The sequence below is a fragment of the Gossypium raimondii genome, chromosome 5 (assembly GCF_025698545.1).
Source record: "Gossypium raimondii isolate GPD5lz chromosome 5, ASM2569854v1, whole genome shotgun sequence".
Lineage (NCBI taxonomy): Eukaryota > Viridiplantae > Streptophyta > Magnoliopsida > Malvales > Malvaceae > Gossypium > Gossypium raimondii.
Window position 1 is genome coordinate 49,554,847 of NC_068569.1, and position 11,936 is coordinate 49,566,782.

The 11,936-nt window shown below is 32.5% G+C and overlaps 1 protein-coding gene across 1 annotated transcript; it reads left to right on the top strand.

Annotated features, from left to right (window-relative positions):
• Positions 1-997: 997 nt before the first annotated feature.
• LOC105767702 (anther-specific protein LAT52-like) lies at positions 998-1,658 on the top strand. Its single transcript, XM_012587278.2, has 2 exons — positions 998-1,174; positions 1,268-1,658. Exons 1-2 carry the CDS (start codon positions 1,003-1,005, stop codon positions 1,621-1,623), a joined length of 528 nt encoding a protein of 175 aa, XP_012442732.1. The 5' UTR covers positions 998-1,002; the 3' UTR covers positions 1,624-1,658.
• The last annotated feature ends 10,278 nt before the right edge of the window (positions 1,659-11,936 follow it).

Genomic DNA, 11,936 nt, shown 5'->3' on the forward strand with positions numbered 1-11,936 from the left:
TATCTCTAAGAGTTTGTGAGAATTCATTTAGGTTGGGGCAAATTTACTTTTCTAAGCCTATAATTTCAATAAATCACAACCGTTGTGAATTTGATTATGTTAAATTCTACTACGAGTCCTTGTACTTTGCAATAGTTGTGGATTTAATCTCTATATTTTTATTTGGTCATGTTTAGTCATGTACTTTTCTAAATTTAAAATTTTAGTCTTCTTCAAGCAATAATTATTAAATTCATTAAGTTTTGTAGTTTCCAAAATTTGATGCACCAAACATATTATCATATGTGTAATGTCAAGTCTGCTTATTATTTCCACATATTACTCACTAAATATTCAGTTAATGGATTAGCGACGCCATTTGCGTCAAATATGAAGTTTTAAAATTTGAAAAGTATAGAGATTTAGAATGATCCAATTGAAGGATATGGACTAAATCTATAGCTGTATGCATAGTATAAGACTAATAATTGAATTTAAATAAACAAATTTAACTACTACGTTTAGGGTCAAGGCTAAAATTTCAAAATTTGAAAATACAAAACTAAAATTGACCAAATAAAACAGAAGAACTAATAGTAGAATTTAAGCTTTCATTTATTATTTATTATTTTCCTTTGTTAACTGCAATTTATGAACGGATTGTAAGTTGTGACAATGATTTTTTTTTGGAATTCTAATTAATTTTTTTATTTTATAAATTAGGCTTCACTTGTGATTTTATTAGTTATATCAATATCTCTTAATTAAAAAAATGGGAATGATTAAATTTAAAATGAAAATTTCTTATTATTTTATAATTTTTTAAGAAAAATTGTTTTATACTTGAAACAATTAAGGAGGAGAAAGCAGCTCTCCTAGCTTCAACAAACCAAATCCGTAAAAATAGAAATGTTGAATAACAACCCTAGCCCAAAATAAGTAAATACCTCTTTATAAAATTGTCCTTTTTAGCAAGCTTTGATAATTGAAGAAAGAAAACAAAAAGAACATAAAAAGAAAGAAATGACAAAAGCTTCTCTGATCATCCTTGTTTCTTTGGCTATTTGCATTTTGTCTTCACTCAATTTGGCTTATGGAGCAGCATCCGATCAAAACAAGTTCACCGTCGTAGGTCTTGTTTATTGTGATACTTGTCGTGTTGAATTTCAGACTAGCATAAGCGAACCTATTTCTGGTATATAATCTAGTTAACCTCTTCTTTTTATTATTATTATTATAAAAGTTCAAATAAGGTTGACAAAAAGTTTTAAATATTTATAAATGGCAGGTGCAACAGTAAAATTGGAATGTAGGAATCGAACCAGTGAAAAAATTACTTTTCAAAGCCCAGAAATAACAACTGATGCTGCGGGAAGCTACAAAATTGAAGTGACAGGAGATTATGAAGACTCAGACTGTGATGTCAACTTGGTGAAGAGTCCCCGAGCGGATTGTAATGATCCCACAGAAGCGTGGAGGAAAGCCAGGGTGGAACTCACCGCATTGGATGGTGTTACCGGCCCAATTCGCTTTGCCAACAATCTTGGGTTTAAAAAGAAAGAAGCTCTTCCAGGTTGTAAAAAAGTTCTTACAGACATGGGTTATTATGAGCTTAAGGATGAACTTGGAAGCGAAGCCGTGTGACATATTTGTTCTGACTTGTTCTCGTGTAATAAGAATTGAGTCATTATGAGTATCTTACTGTATATTCATAATTTATTCAATTTTTTTTATTAATAAAGTCATGAAAAAAGAGAGATGATTTTAGCATTGATCAAATTAATTCCACCCACTTTATTACCTTTATAGCAATGTAAGAATCTGTCGATGCTAACAACCTTCTTTTCAAGCTATAAACCATTAAAAAGGCCCCAGACTCTAATTAGCGTTTGAACGAATCTCCAAGATTTTTTTCTTCCAACGATTTGTATGATTAGATTCCCAAGCTCGAGGGAAGCTGATCCATTACCATTTATAATTAAATAAACTAATTCATTTGTTTTACTTAAAACTCTTATTTTATTAAAAGAAATCCTGATTAAAACAAGAAATAGGGGATCATACTATACCCAAACTGACGGACTTACTCCACATACTCAGTCCTAAATGTTTCACCCCACTTGAAGAAGCAACATGAGCATCATTAATAATAGATAAAACTTCCACAAACTCGTGAAAAGGTGCGTACAATCAAGTCATCCTTGGTAGGTGATCAACAGTGGAGGAGGATTGAAGATACAGGCAGTCTTGAACTAGCAAACTCGGACATATCACTTGGCTTCTCCCTTAGAGCATTTACCGCAAGCATGCAATCCAACTCCATGAGCACAGCATCCAAATTCAGCCCACAGAACAATTGTAATGCCTCTCAAATAGCATGAATTTTGGCCAAACGAGGGTCCCAAACAACTGCTACATAACCCGACAAGCCACGTATCAGTCGACCATCGTGATCCCTCGCCACTGCTGCAAAAGTCCAGTAAACCTCTACGGGGAATGAGGCTGCATCAACATACCCACCTCCTATCAAGTCCAACCAGCTACAACCGCGGTAGCCGAAGTCATAGCCGATTGAGAACGTTCAAAAACAGTCTGCGCCTCCTCCCACTATTGACACACAACCTGAATAATGCAATTAGCAGAAGAGGAATCGCACTTCCATATAAACAAATTACGGTGCAGCCAAATACACCAAAAAATAGAAAGATGACGAGAAATAGACGTATCATTCAAATTAATCAAAGAAGAGATGACTTGTTTTAAAGACAGGGACGGATCCAGGATTCTATCTAAGAGGATCCGAATGATCTTTTTCATCTCGGATACTTTTTTTTTCTTATCAAACAAATTAATTTAATGTTTTTTTAAAAGCATAAATGATTTAATTGTAAAAAATTAAAAGAAAAAAAATTACACTTTATAAAATTAAATATTTCTTTCCAATATGTAAAAAGAATAACTAATATGTATGGGTATGAGCCAAATTAATTAATTCTAGAATTTAGCTTTAAAGTTCATATTAGGCCTCTAAGTTTAGTATTTTAATATTTGATTATTATTAAAGTTATATAATTAAAAATTGAAAAATATTTTGTTAATATAAAGTATAATATTATGACTCAAGGGACAAATAATATGAAATACAATTTGGTCAAGGCAGGCAATTGTTGTACTATGTAGATACCAAATTTAAAATACATGATAATTTATATATAAAATTCAAAATTTTGAAAATTCTAAGGGGGACTACCGCCCTGCTTTCCCTCCCTAGATCCATCCCTGTGCACAAATGCTCCCATATGCAAGCCATTCGTTTGTTGCCAAACCGCCTGAACTATCGGACACAATAAAATGGTATTAAATCATGCCTTCCTAAAGCTGTAGCGAAGCAGACACAGTAAAGTAGAGTAACCAGGGAACTAAAAGAGTGGGTTACTTAAAAAAGAAAAGCATTAGAGAAGTCGAGATTCAATGGGATCGGACAGAATTGGTCCTCTTTTAAGGTCTTTGCTCCCTTCCCGTTACACGACAACGAACAAAGAGGGGGCAGCTGTAAGGGCCCAAATCCGTCCGGCCCAATAAATAAAACAATAAAATAAATAACAAAAGTCCAAGTCCGAAGCCCAAGCCCGAAACTTTAACAAATCAGAAACCCTAGTCAGTCCCTTGAGTCTTCGACGCCGCTCCACGTCAGCGAGTGTGTCGCCTGAGGCCTACCTCTCCCCTTTCATCGAAATGGAAAGGCACGGCTCCCCAGTGCCGTTGACCTTGCCATGAATACCTACAAAGGAGAAAGAAAACAAAAGCAGAGGACAGAAAGAAAACAACAGAAACAACAAAAAAGAAAATAGAAATGAATATCCTGTAATATATTCGGCTATAAAAGCCATAACAACATGTATTTTTCTTTTACAAAAAAAAGCAATCGAAAACAGAAAACAAAAAGAAAAACAAATTCAACAAAAAGGTAGTCCATTTGCTTGTTATTTATCTTCTTTTCTCAAAAAGATTATAAAAGAAATATAACGAAAACAGAAAGTTTAATTTTTTTACCTAATTCGTTGCATCGCCGCCGTGGGTGGGCAAGGCCATCGTCCCCGAGGAAGAACAATCCCTTTTCAACGCGAAAGGCCATTGAGTTCCTTCAGACATGCCTGGGCTTCGTCGAAAAAGAGTGTAACACCTCTTACCCGTATTCGATACCGGAATAGGGTACGAGGCATTACCAGAACACATACACTTGTAAACGTATTGAACCGAGTTATAAAATTTCATCTAAATTAAAAATTTCAAATTATTGACATGCTTTTATAATTCTCCACAATATATCCTCAAAATATTATATTCATAATAAATAGGACCTCTGAGACCCAATACATACTTATGCAATTCAATGCTTCATTTCCTTTTCATTTACGTACAATTCAATATCATTAATATCAATACTAATACGTATCTACCATTTAACTCAATGTTTATCGATTATACCATTCATTAACACCTTTATGAAATTCTCAATTTTGCAAAGAAAATATCACTTTAGCTTAAATAACAACATCAATTCAACTCATCATTCCCTTTTTCATCATTTTACACTTCAAGTATGAACTTATTGTTTCATTACCTTTCTACACGTGTTTCCTATGTATATCACACGAGACATAAACATTATAAGCATGGATGAGCACAATAGTTATCCATGTATCAAACTTACCAACATGTGTTAACTCAATACTCATTCATGACATTACTTCATGCCAAATCATATACCAAATATACCATACACACATACAAACTTTATTTTCCCACATGAGATTAAACTATGACCAATAATGCACTAATATATGCATCATTTCTATTTCATCGTTTATCAATTATAATTGAGCATATTACCAATTATACACAAATCATTCATATATTTCCCAATTTTCCTCCACCTCCTCTCCATTCCTCATCCTTAATGTGTATAACACACTTAAACAACATTATCCATACTTTCACTATTTTCCTGTATGTAAATTCAAGTTGACTATCTGAGTCAGAGTCACTAATTTATTTATATCTCGAGCTACAGAGCTCCAAATTAAGATCCGTTAATTTTCCCTGAAACTAGACTCACATATCTTCTTACCATAAAATTTTTAGAATTTTTGGCTTAGCAAATAAGTACAGTTTATTCTTTAAAGTTTCCCCTATTTCACTGCTCGACAGTTCTGACCCCTCTTCACTAAAAATTAATTATCTCATTGTACAGAATTCGGATAATGTTCTCGTTTGTTTCTTTTGAAAATAGACTCATTCAAAATTATAAAAATATAAATTTTAGTCCATAATTATTTTTTTACAATTTTTAACAATTTTCCAAATTCAGAACAGGGGATTCTGAAATCATTCTAGCTCTGTCTCACTAAAATTCAAATATCTCATAATATAAAACTAGTTTGCTTTCTCTGTCTCTTGATGAGAAAATAGACTCATTCAGCTTTAATTTCATATCTTATTCACTCTCTATTTCGATTGCCACCATTTTTGGTGATTTTTCAAATTCACACAACTACTGCTGTCCAAAACTGTTTTGTTGCTAAATTTACTCTTTCATAATTTCACTTACTCCATTTCATCTTACAAATGGTTTGATCAAATATCAAGCACATTGTTCATAAATTTTCACACTTATACCTGCACTTATTCATCACATAGTCGCATTCAATTACACTTACTCATTCATCACATAATTTCACTTAGTCAATTTCCCAATGAACACTTTGGAATAATAACAGATACACGGTGGATTAGCACACAACACCACCCTTATAAGCAATGATACTCGGTGGAATCAGTACATAGCAACCACCTTTATAATCAATGGTACCCGGTGGAATCAACACATAGCAACCACCTTTATAATCAGTGATACTCGCTACACGTAGTAACCTGCACATAGTACTACACATGTGACCATTACTATCACTTTCACATAGTGGCCTGCACACGGTCCGTGCCACACATGTGATCATCACTGTCACTTCATTCGTATCTTTTCTATTCCGGAGGTTCAACCAGGAAATTTCTCACTTTTCTTTTTCATTGATCAAAGTCAATTTCTCGTCTTTCTTGATTTATAATCACACATTAAACTTATAAACACTCACATTATTCAATCTAGTCCAAAATCACACTTTGGCAAAATTACATTTTTTTGCCCTAAAGTTTCACAAAATTACGATTTTTCCCTTAGGCTCGTAAAATAATTTTTATTCAATTTCCTTGCATTTTAGGCCTAGCCGAAACATTTTCATAACTATAGAAATCCACAATTCTCACTTATTCACACACTTGTGACATATTTTATAACTTTTACAAATTAATCCTTTTTAGGCATTTTCATCGAAAATCACTTAGTAAAAGACGTTCATCACACTCCAAACATTCATATTCTTCCATAAAACATAAAAATACATGCATATCATTCATGTGTAAATTTTTAAACACAAACCCTAGTTCAAAATAATGGTAAAAATAGCTAAACCAAGTTACGAGGATCTCAAAAATAAAAATAACATTAAAAATGGGGTAAAGACAGACTTACTATGAAGCTTGGAAGCTTGAACAAAACCCTAGCCAGGGCTTCCATGACATATTCAGCCATTTGGAGAAGATGGACAAGAAATTTGACTTTTATTTTGTCTTTTAGTCCATTTAATAACCAATTTACCAAAATGCCCCTAACTTAAAAATATCTTATTTCACTTATCTCATGTCCATTTTTGTCCAAAAAATTAACCAATGGTCTAATTACCATTTAAGGACCTCCAATTTAAAATTTCATAACAATTAGACACCTCTAGCTTCTAGAACTCAAGTTTTGCACTTTTTACAAATTAGTCCTTTTGACTAAATTAAGTGCCCAAACGTTGAAATTTTCAAACGAAATTTTCACAAAATCATTCTGTGAAATTGTAGATCATAAAAATATAATAAAAATAATTTTTTTTCCTCGTTGGATTTGTGGTCCCGAAACCACTGTTCCGACTAAGCCCAAAATCGGGCTGTTACAAAGAGGGCGTGGGGGGTATGCCTTCAAAAACGGAAGGGCCGAAAGTCATTTTTTTAGTTTAGAAGGCGTCACCTTTAGATCTGGGTCCTAAGGGGTTAAAAAAGGACTAAAAAAGTAATATTTTTGTAACTTCGGCCATTGAAGGTGACGGTTGCCGTCACCGATGACCGGTGACCACGACAAAACGATGATGGCCCCAGGGTCGGATAGGAAGCAGTTTCAGAGAAAAAAAAGGAAGCCTGAGTTTTTTTTTTTAAAAAAACTGAGTAGAAATGAATTTTTTTTAATTTTTTTTGGCATATATTGGCATCACCAAACGACGTCATTTTGGCCAGGTTTTAGAAGTCCCAAAACAGCGCCGTTTCAAGCTTGACCTGTCAACTCGATCTGGATCCCTTGGGATCTGCCTGTTTTCGTGGGAAGGGTCTATTTATGGCCCTAGTCCTTCCACCTTTAAGCCCTTTTCAATCAAGTCATAATTTCGTTTTTTTTCTTTTAGAAATTATACCATTTCATTTTGATTCAATATCAGTTTGGTCTTCAAATTGCTAACCCTTTAGGGAGTGACGCATATACTGTGTTGGGTTAGTTGTCCTCGAAGTCCGTAAACTTTTGTATTGCATTTTAATTTAATCCTTTATATCTTGCTTTCCTATAATTTAGGCATAGATCTTGTTATATTTCTAATTTAGTCCTTTATTTCCCTTTTCTTTATTTATTTCGCAATTCATGCTTTAATTTTTGTTTAAATTTCAATTTAGTCCCTCATTTAGTTAATTTGGCCTCTTTATTTACTATATCTTTTATTTTAACACTTAAAATTTATGATATTTATATTTCCTTTTATAATGCATTTTATTTTATCCTTATTATTATTATTATTATAATTATTATGATAGTAATCATGACATGATTATCGCTATTATTGCTATAAATTGATATTTTTTATCATTATAGTTGCATTACTATTATTCCCTAGCATAGCATTTTTATTTTACCTTTTCATTTTCTTTCTTTCTTTCTTTATTATTCTAATAATATCATTTCATTTTTTTACCCACTACTATTTTACTTTATTTTGCTAATCACCATGTCATGTATCATGTTAAAATATATTTATCCATTTTTACACTATGCCCAAATAAATTAAATGTATATCGTTTTAAAAGTTACATCCTTTTATCCAACGTATAGGAAATATTTAAAACTGAGGCAATGTTCATTATTTTTGGAATTCGAGGAGTCGTGCTCCTAACTTACGGAGTATGACATCTTCCTAGAACCAAAGTAATCGAATATCCTATTTAAAATATTAAAACAAGGTTTAGGTAATGATCAAATGACAATTATTCTTATTTTTGAGGATTCGAGACAACGTGCCCTAACTTACGAGATATGATTTTCTTCTCAATTAACTCGAAATAAGAAGGCCTTTTTCCATAAATTTTAATTTAGTTAAGCAATATTTTAATCAAATAACAATATGCAAAGAGGGATCGTGTTTTAAATTCTCTCCAAATTTTCAAATTTTGACGCTAAGACACCAAGTAATCAACTAGGTACCAATTTTGGGCATTATGAGGGTGCTAATCCTTCCTCATATGTAACTAACTCTCGAACCTATTTCTTAGATTTTGTAGATTGAAAATCATCATTTTAGTAAAATTAACCTTTTTATTAAAATGATTAAATCTCGAGGTGATCCAATCACATCGAATAAAAAGGATTAGTGGTGGCTCCATTTTCGTTTGTTTTAAAATAAAAGTCGATTACCAAAAAAAAAGGTTTCGACAACTTGGTGACTCCACTGGGGACCAATAAGAGAGTAAAGCCGCGAGTTGATTACTTTTTGGTCTTTTTGTCAAAAATTGATAATTCAGTTTAAATTGACGATCCCCTCATTGTATTTCATCCTTCATATTTTATTTTGGTGGTAAATAATGTCTTTATTATCTTGGGTTACATAATGATTTAATATGTCTGCTTTATTGGTTCGAGTTTCTCTTGGTATATTTTCACATATATTGCATGGCATAATTGTTCCATTATAGCCTTCTTAAGTGGGAGTGGGAAGCTATTCCTTCGTGAGGTTTTCACCTCCGTATAGGATAGTGGATCATTTTCAAGATACATTTTTACCTATGTCTTCATAAGGTCTTCACCTCTGTACAACCATAGGGAAATGTATTCCCCTGAACTGAACTCAGTCCGTATGAGTCTATAATGGGTGAGGATTGAGTTATCTGCTGGTTCAGGTACCCTTACTTTAGAATCGAGACGCATATAATAAGCCCTAAAGAACCTACCCTAGGTAGAACCATATCAAACCTTTAGTGGTCACCCGAATAGATGTTCTATTTATTATTTATTGCTTTGAATTCTAGCTTTGTATGAAACATACTAACTTGTTTTGTTTTGTTTTTGGCTGTGATTGCATTGCATTTTCATCATAGAAAAGGGTGTTGATTCGTGTTCAGTTGCAAAATAGAGAGCTTGTCATGGAAAAGGGATTTCTTGATAAAGTGAAAGACAATGCGACCGTGCGAATATGGTCCGAGAAAAGACAATAAGAGAAAGGTGACAGCTTGTCAGAGGGGTACATATCAGAATTATGGAATTTCACCTGCATTAGTGTAACTTAGAATAATCTTTAAGAGCTAAAAAAAATGTGGGATCAATAGGATGATGAAATCAAGCAGTTATTCTACCGTGAATATGGTGATTTTCCTTATCTACTCGATGTCAAAGTGGATAAGTACCTATTCCGAGCTCTCGCCCAGTATTGGAATCCTGCCTACAGCTACTTCACTTTTGGGAAAGTAGACTTGATGCTCACCGTAGAAGAGTACACCACTTTGCTTCGTTGCCCGAGGAACCAAGTCAACAAAGCCTATTCTAGAGCTGCCAACGTCCCGACTTTCTTAAAGAGACTAATGACCATAACTGGGATAAGCAAGCAATGGGACGTGACCTTGATTAAACAAAAAGGAAATAGTAAATGCATCCCTTGGAAAAGTCTGCAGGATTTGATCTTGGTACATCCAGATGTAATGAAAAGAGTTGACGCCTTCCCCTTGAGTATTTATGGGTTGGTCGTCTTCCCCAAAACACTAGGGCATGTAGATGATGCATTTTTATTTTATCCTTGTTATTATTATTATTATTATTATTATTATTATTATTATTATTGCTATAAATTGATTTTTTTTATCATTATAGTTGCATTATTATTATTCACTAGCATAGCATTTTTTATTTTACCTTTTCATTTTCTTTCTTTCTTTCTTTATTATTCTAATATCATCATTTCATTTTTTTACCCACTACTATTTTACTTTATTTTGCTAATCACCATGCCATGTATCATGTTAAAATATATTTATCCATTTTTACACTATGCCCAAATAAATTAAATGTATATCGTTTTAAAAGTTACATTCGTTTTACCTAACGTATAGGAAATATTTAAAACCGATGCAATGTTCATTATTTTTGGAATTCGAGGAGTCGTGCTCCTAACTTACGGAGTATGGCATCTTCCTAGAACTGAAGTAATCAAATATCCTATTTAAAATATAAAAACAAGATTTAAGTAATGATCAAATGACTCGATTAACTCGAAATAAGGTCTTTTCCATAAAATTTAATTTATTTAAACTATATTTTAATCAAATAACATTATGCAAAGAGGGATCGTGTTTTAAATTCTCTCCAAATTTTTTGACGTTAAGACACCAAGTAATCAACTAGGTACCAATTTTGGGTGTTGTGAGGGTGCTAATCCTTCCTCATACGTAACCGACTCCTGAACCTATTTCTCAGATTTTGTAAACCGAAAATCATCGTTTTAGTAAAATTAACCTTTTTTATTAAAATAATTAAATCTCAAGGTGGTCCAATCACACCGAATAAAAAGGATTGGTGGCGGCTCCATTTTCATTTGTTTTAAAATAAAAGTCGATTTCCAAAAAAAAGGTTTCGACAAAAACAATGGAGATTACAAAAACCTAAACCCTCAAATTTCTTACGAATATAGAGTTTGTCTATAACGACTCAATTTTAAATGGCATCGAAAAATGCGATTTTGGAATCTTATTTCTGTAAATTGAGTCCGTAAAGGTAAAATGGGAGTATTTATGGAGTTATTATGAAAATTTATTGAAGATCGGTTTAGTAATGTAATCTAAAAATAGTTAATTAAATCTCAAGGACTAAATTATAAAAGTCAATTGCTGTTAAATTTTAATTTAAAAATATTTGAATATCTAGTTAAGACCAAAATTATTATTAACCATTGTATGATAGTGGAATATGATGATTATTTCCGCTTAACAAGATTGATAATTAAATTAAACATAAATATGCCTTTATTATTAATTAAGCATACTTACTTCAACTAATTAAGTTACTAATTATATTATATCTATTAAGTTGGACGAAAGATGAAAGCTTTATCATCTTCCTCCCGAGCCGTACAAACCATTGAAGAAAAGAAAGAAAATTTCAAACCTGTCAACCAAACTTTCAGCTATCAATTTATTAAGGTAATCAAGCAATTTCTTTAAATGAAATTTGTAGATTTTTTTTATCATGAGAGCTTGTTAGTAAACACATGTATCAATTTGTTCAACTAATTGATATTTAGTAAGTTTCCATTCTAGTGAAATTGATGATTTGAGCTTAATTCTTATAGTTTTATCATGGTTCCTCAGTGTTTCATCATACGGTACATGGGACTTTAACATCTCAAACACTGAAGGTTGATGCAGCGCATTCTTTGGAACAACTGATAAGACTCTACCTACCTAAACTACATCTTATTAGAGAACGACGTCTTGATCCAGTGCATCAGCTGGGGGAGTAGTATTGACCTTTGTAATAGGAATGAGAAACTATTCCT

What these genes read in the sequence shown, in the direction of transcription:
- LOC105767702 (XM_012587278.2), top strand. Translation starts at nt 1,003, where the DNA reads ATGACAAAAGCTTCTCTGATCATCCTTGTTTCTTTGGCTATTTGCATT. An exon ending in CATAAGCGAACCTATTTCTG is followed by an intron (nt 1,175 to 1,267) that starts GTATATAATCTA and finishes TATAAATGGCAG; the next exon opens with GTGCAACAGTAAAATTGGAA.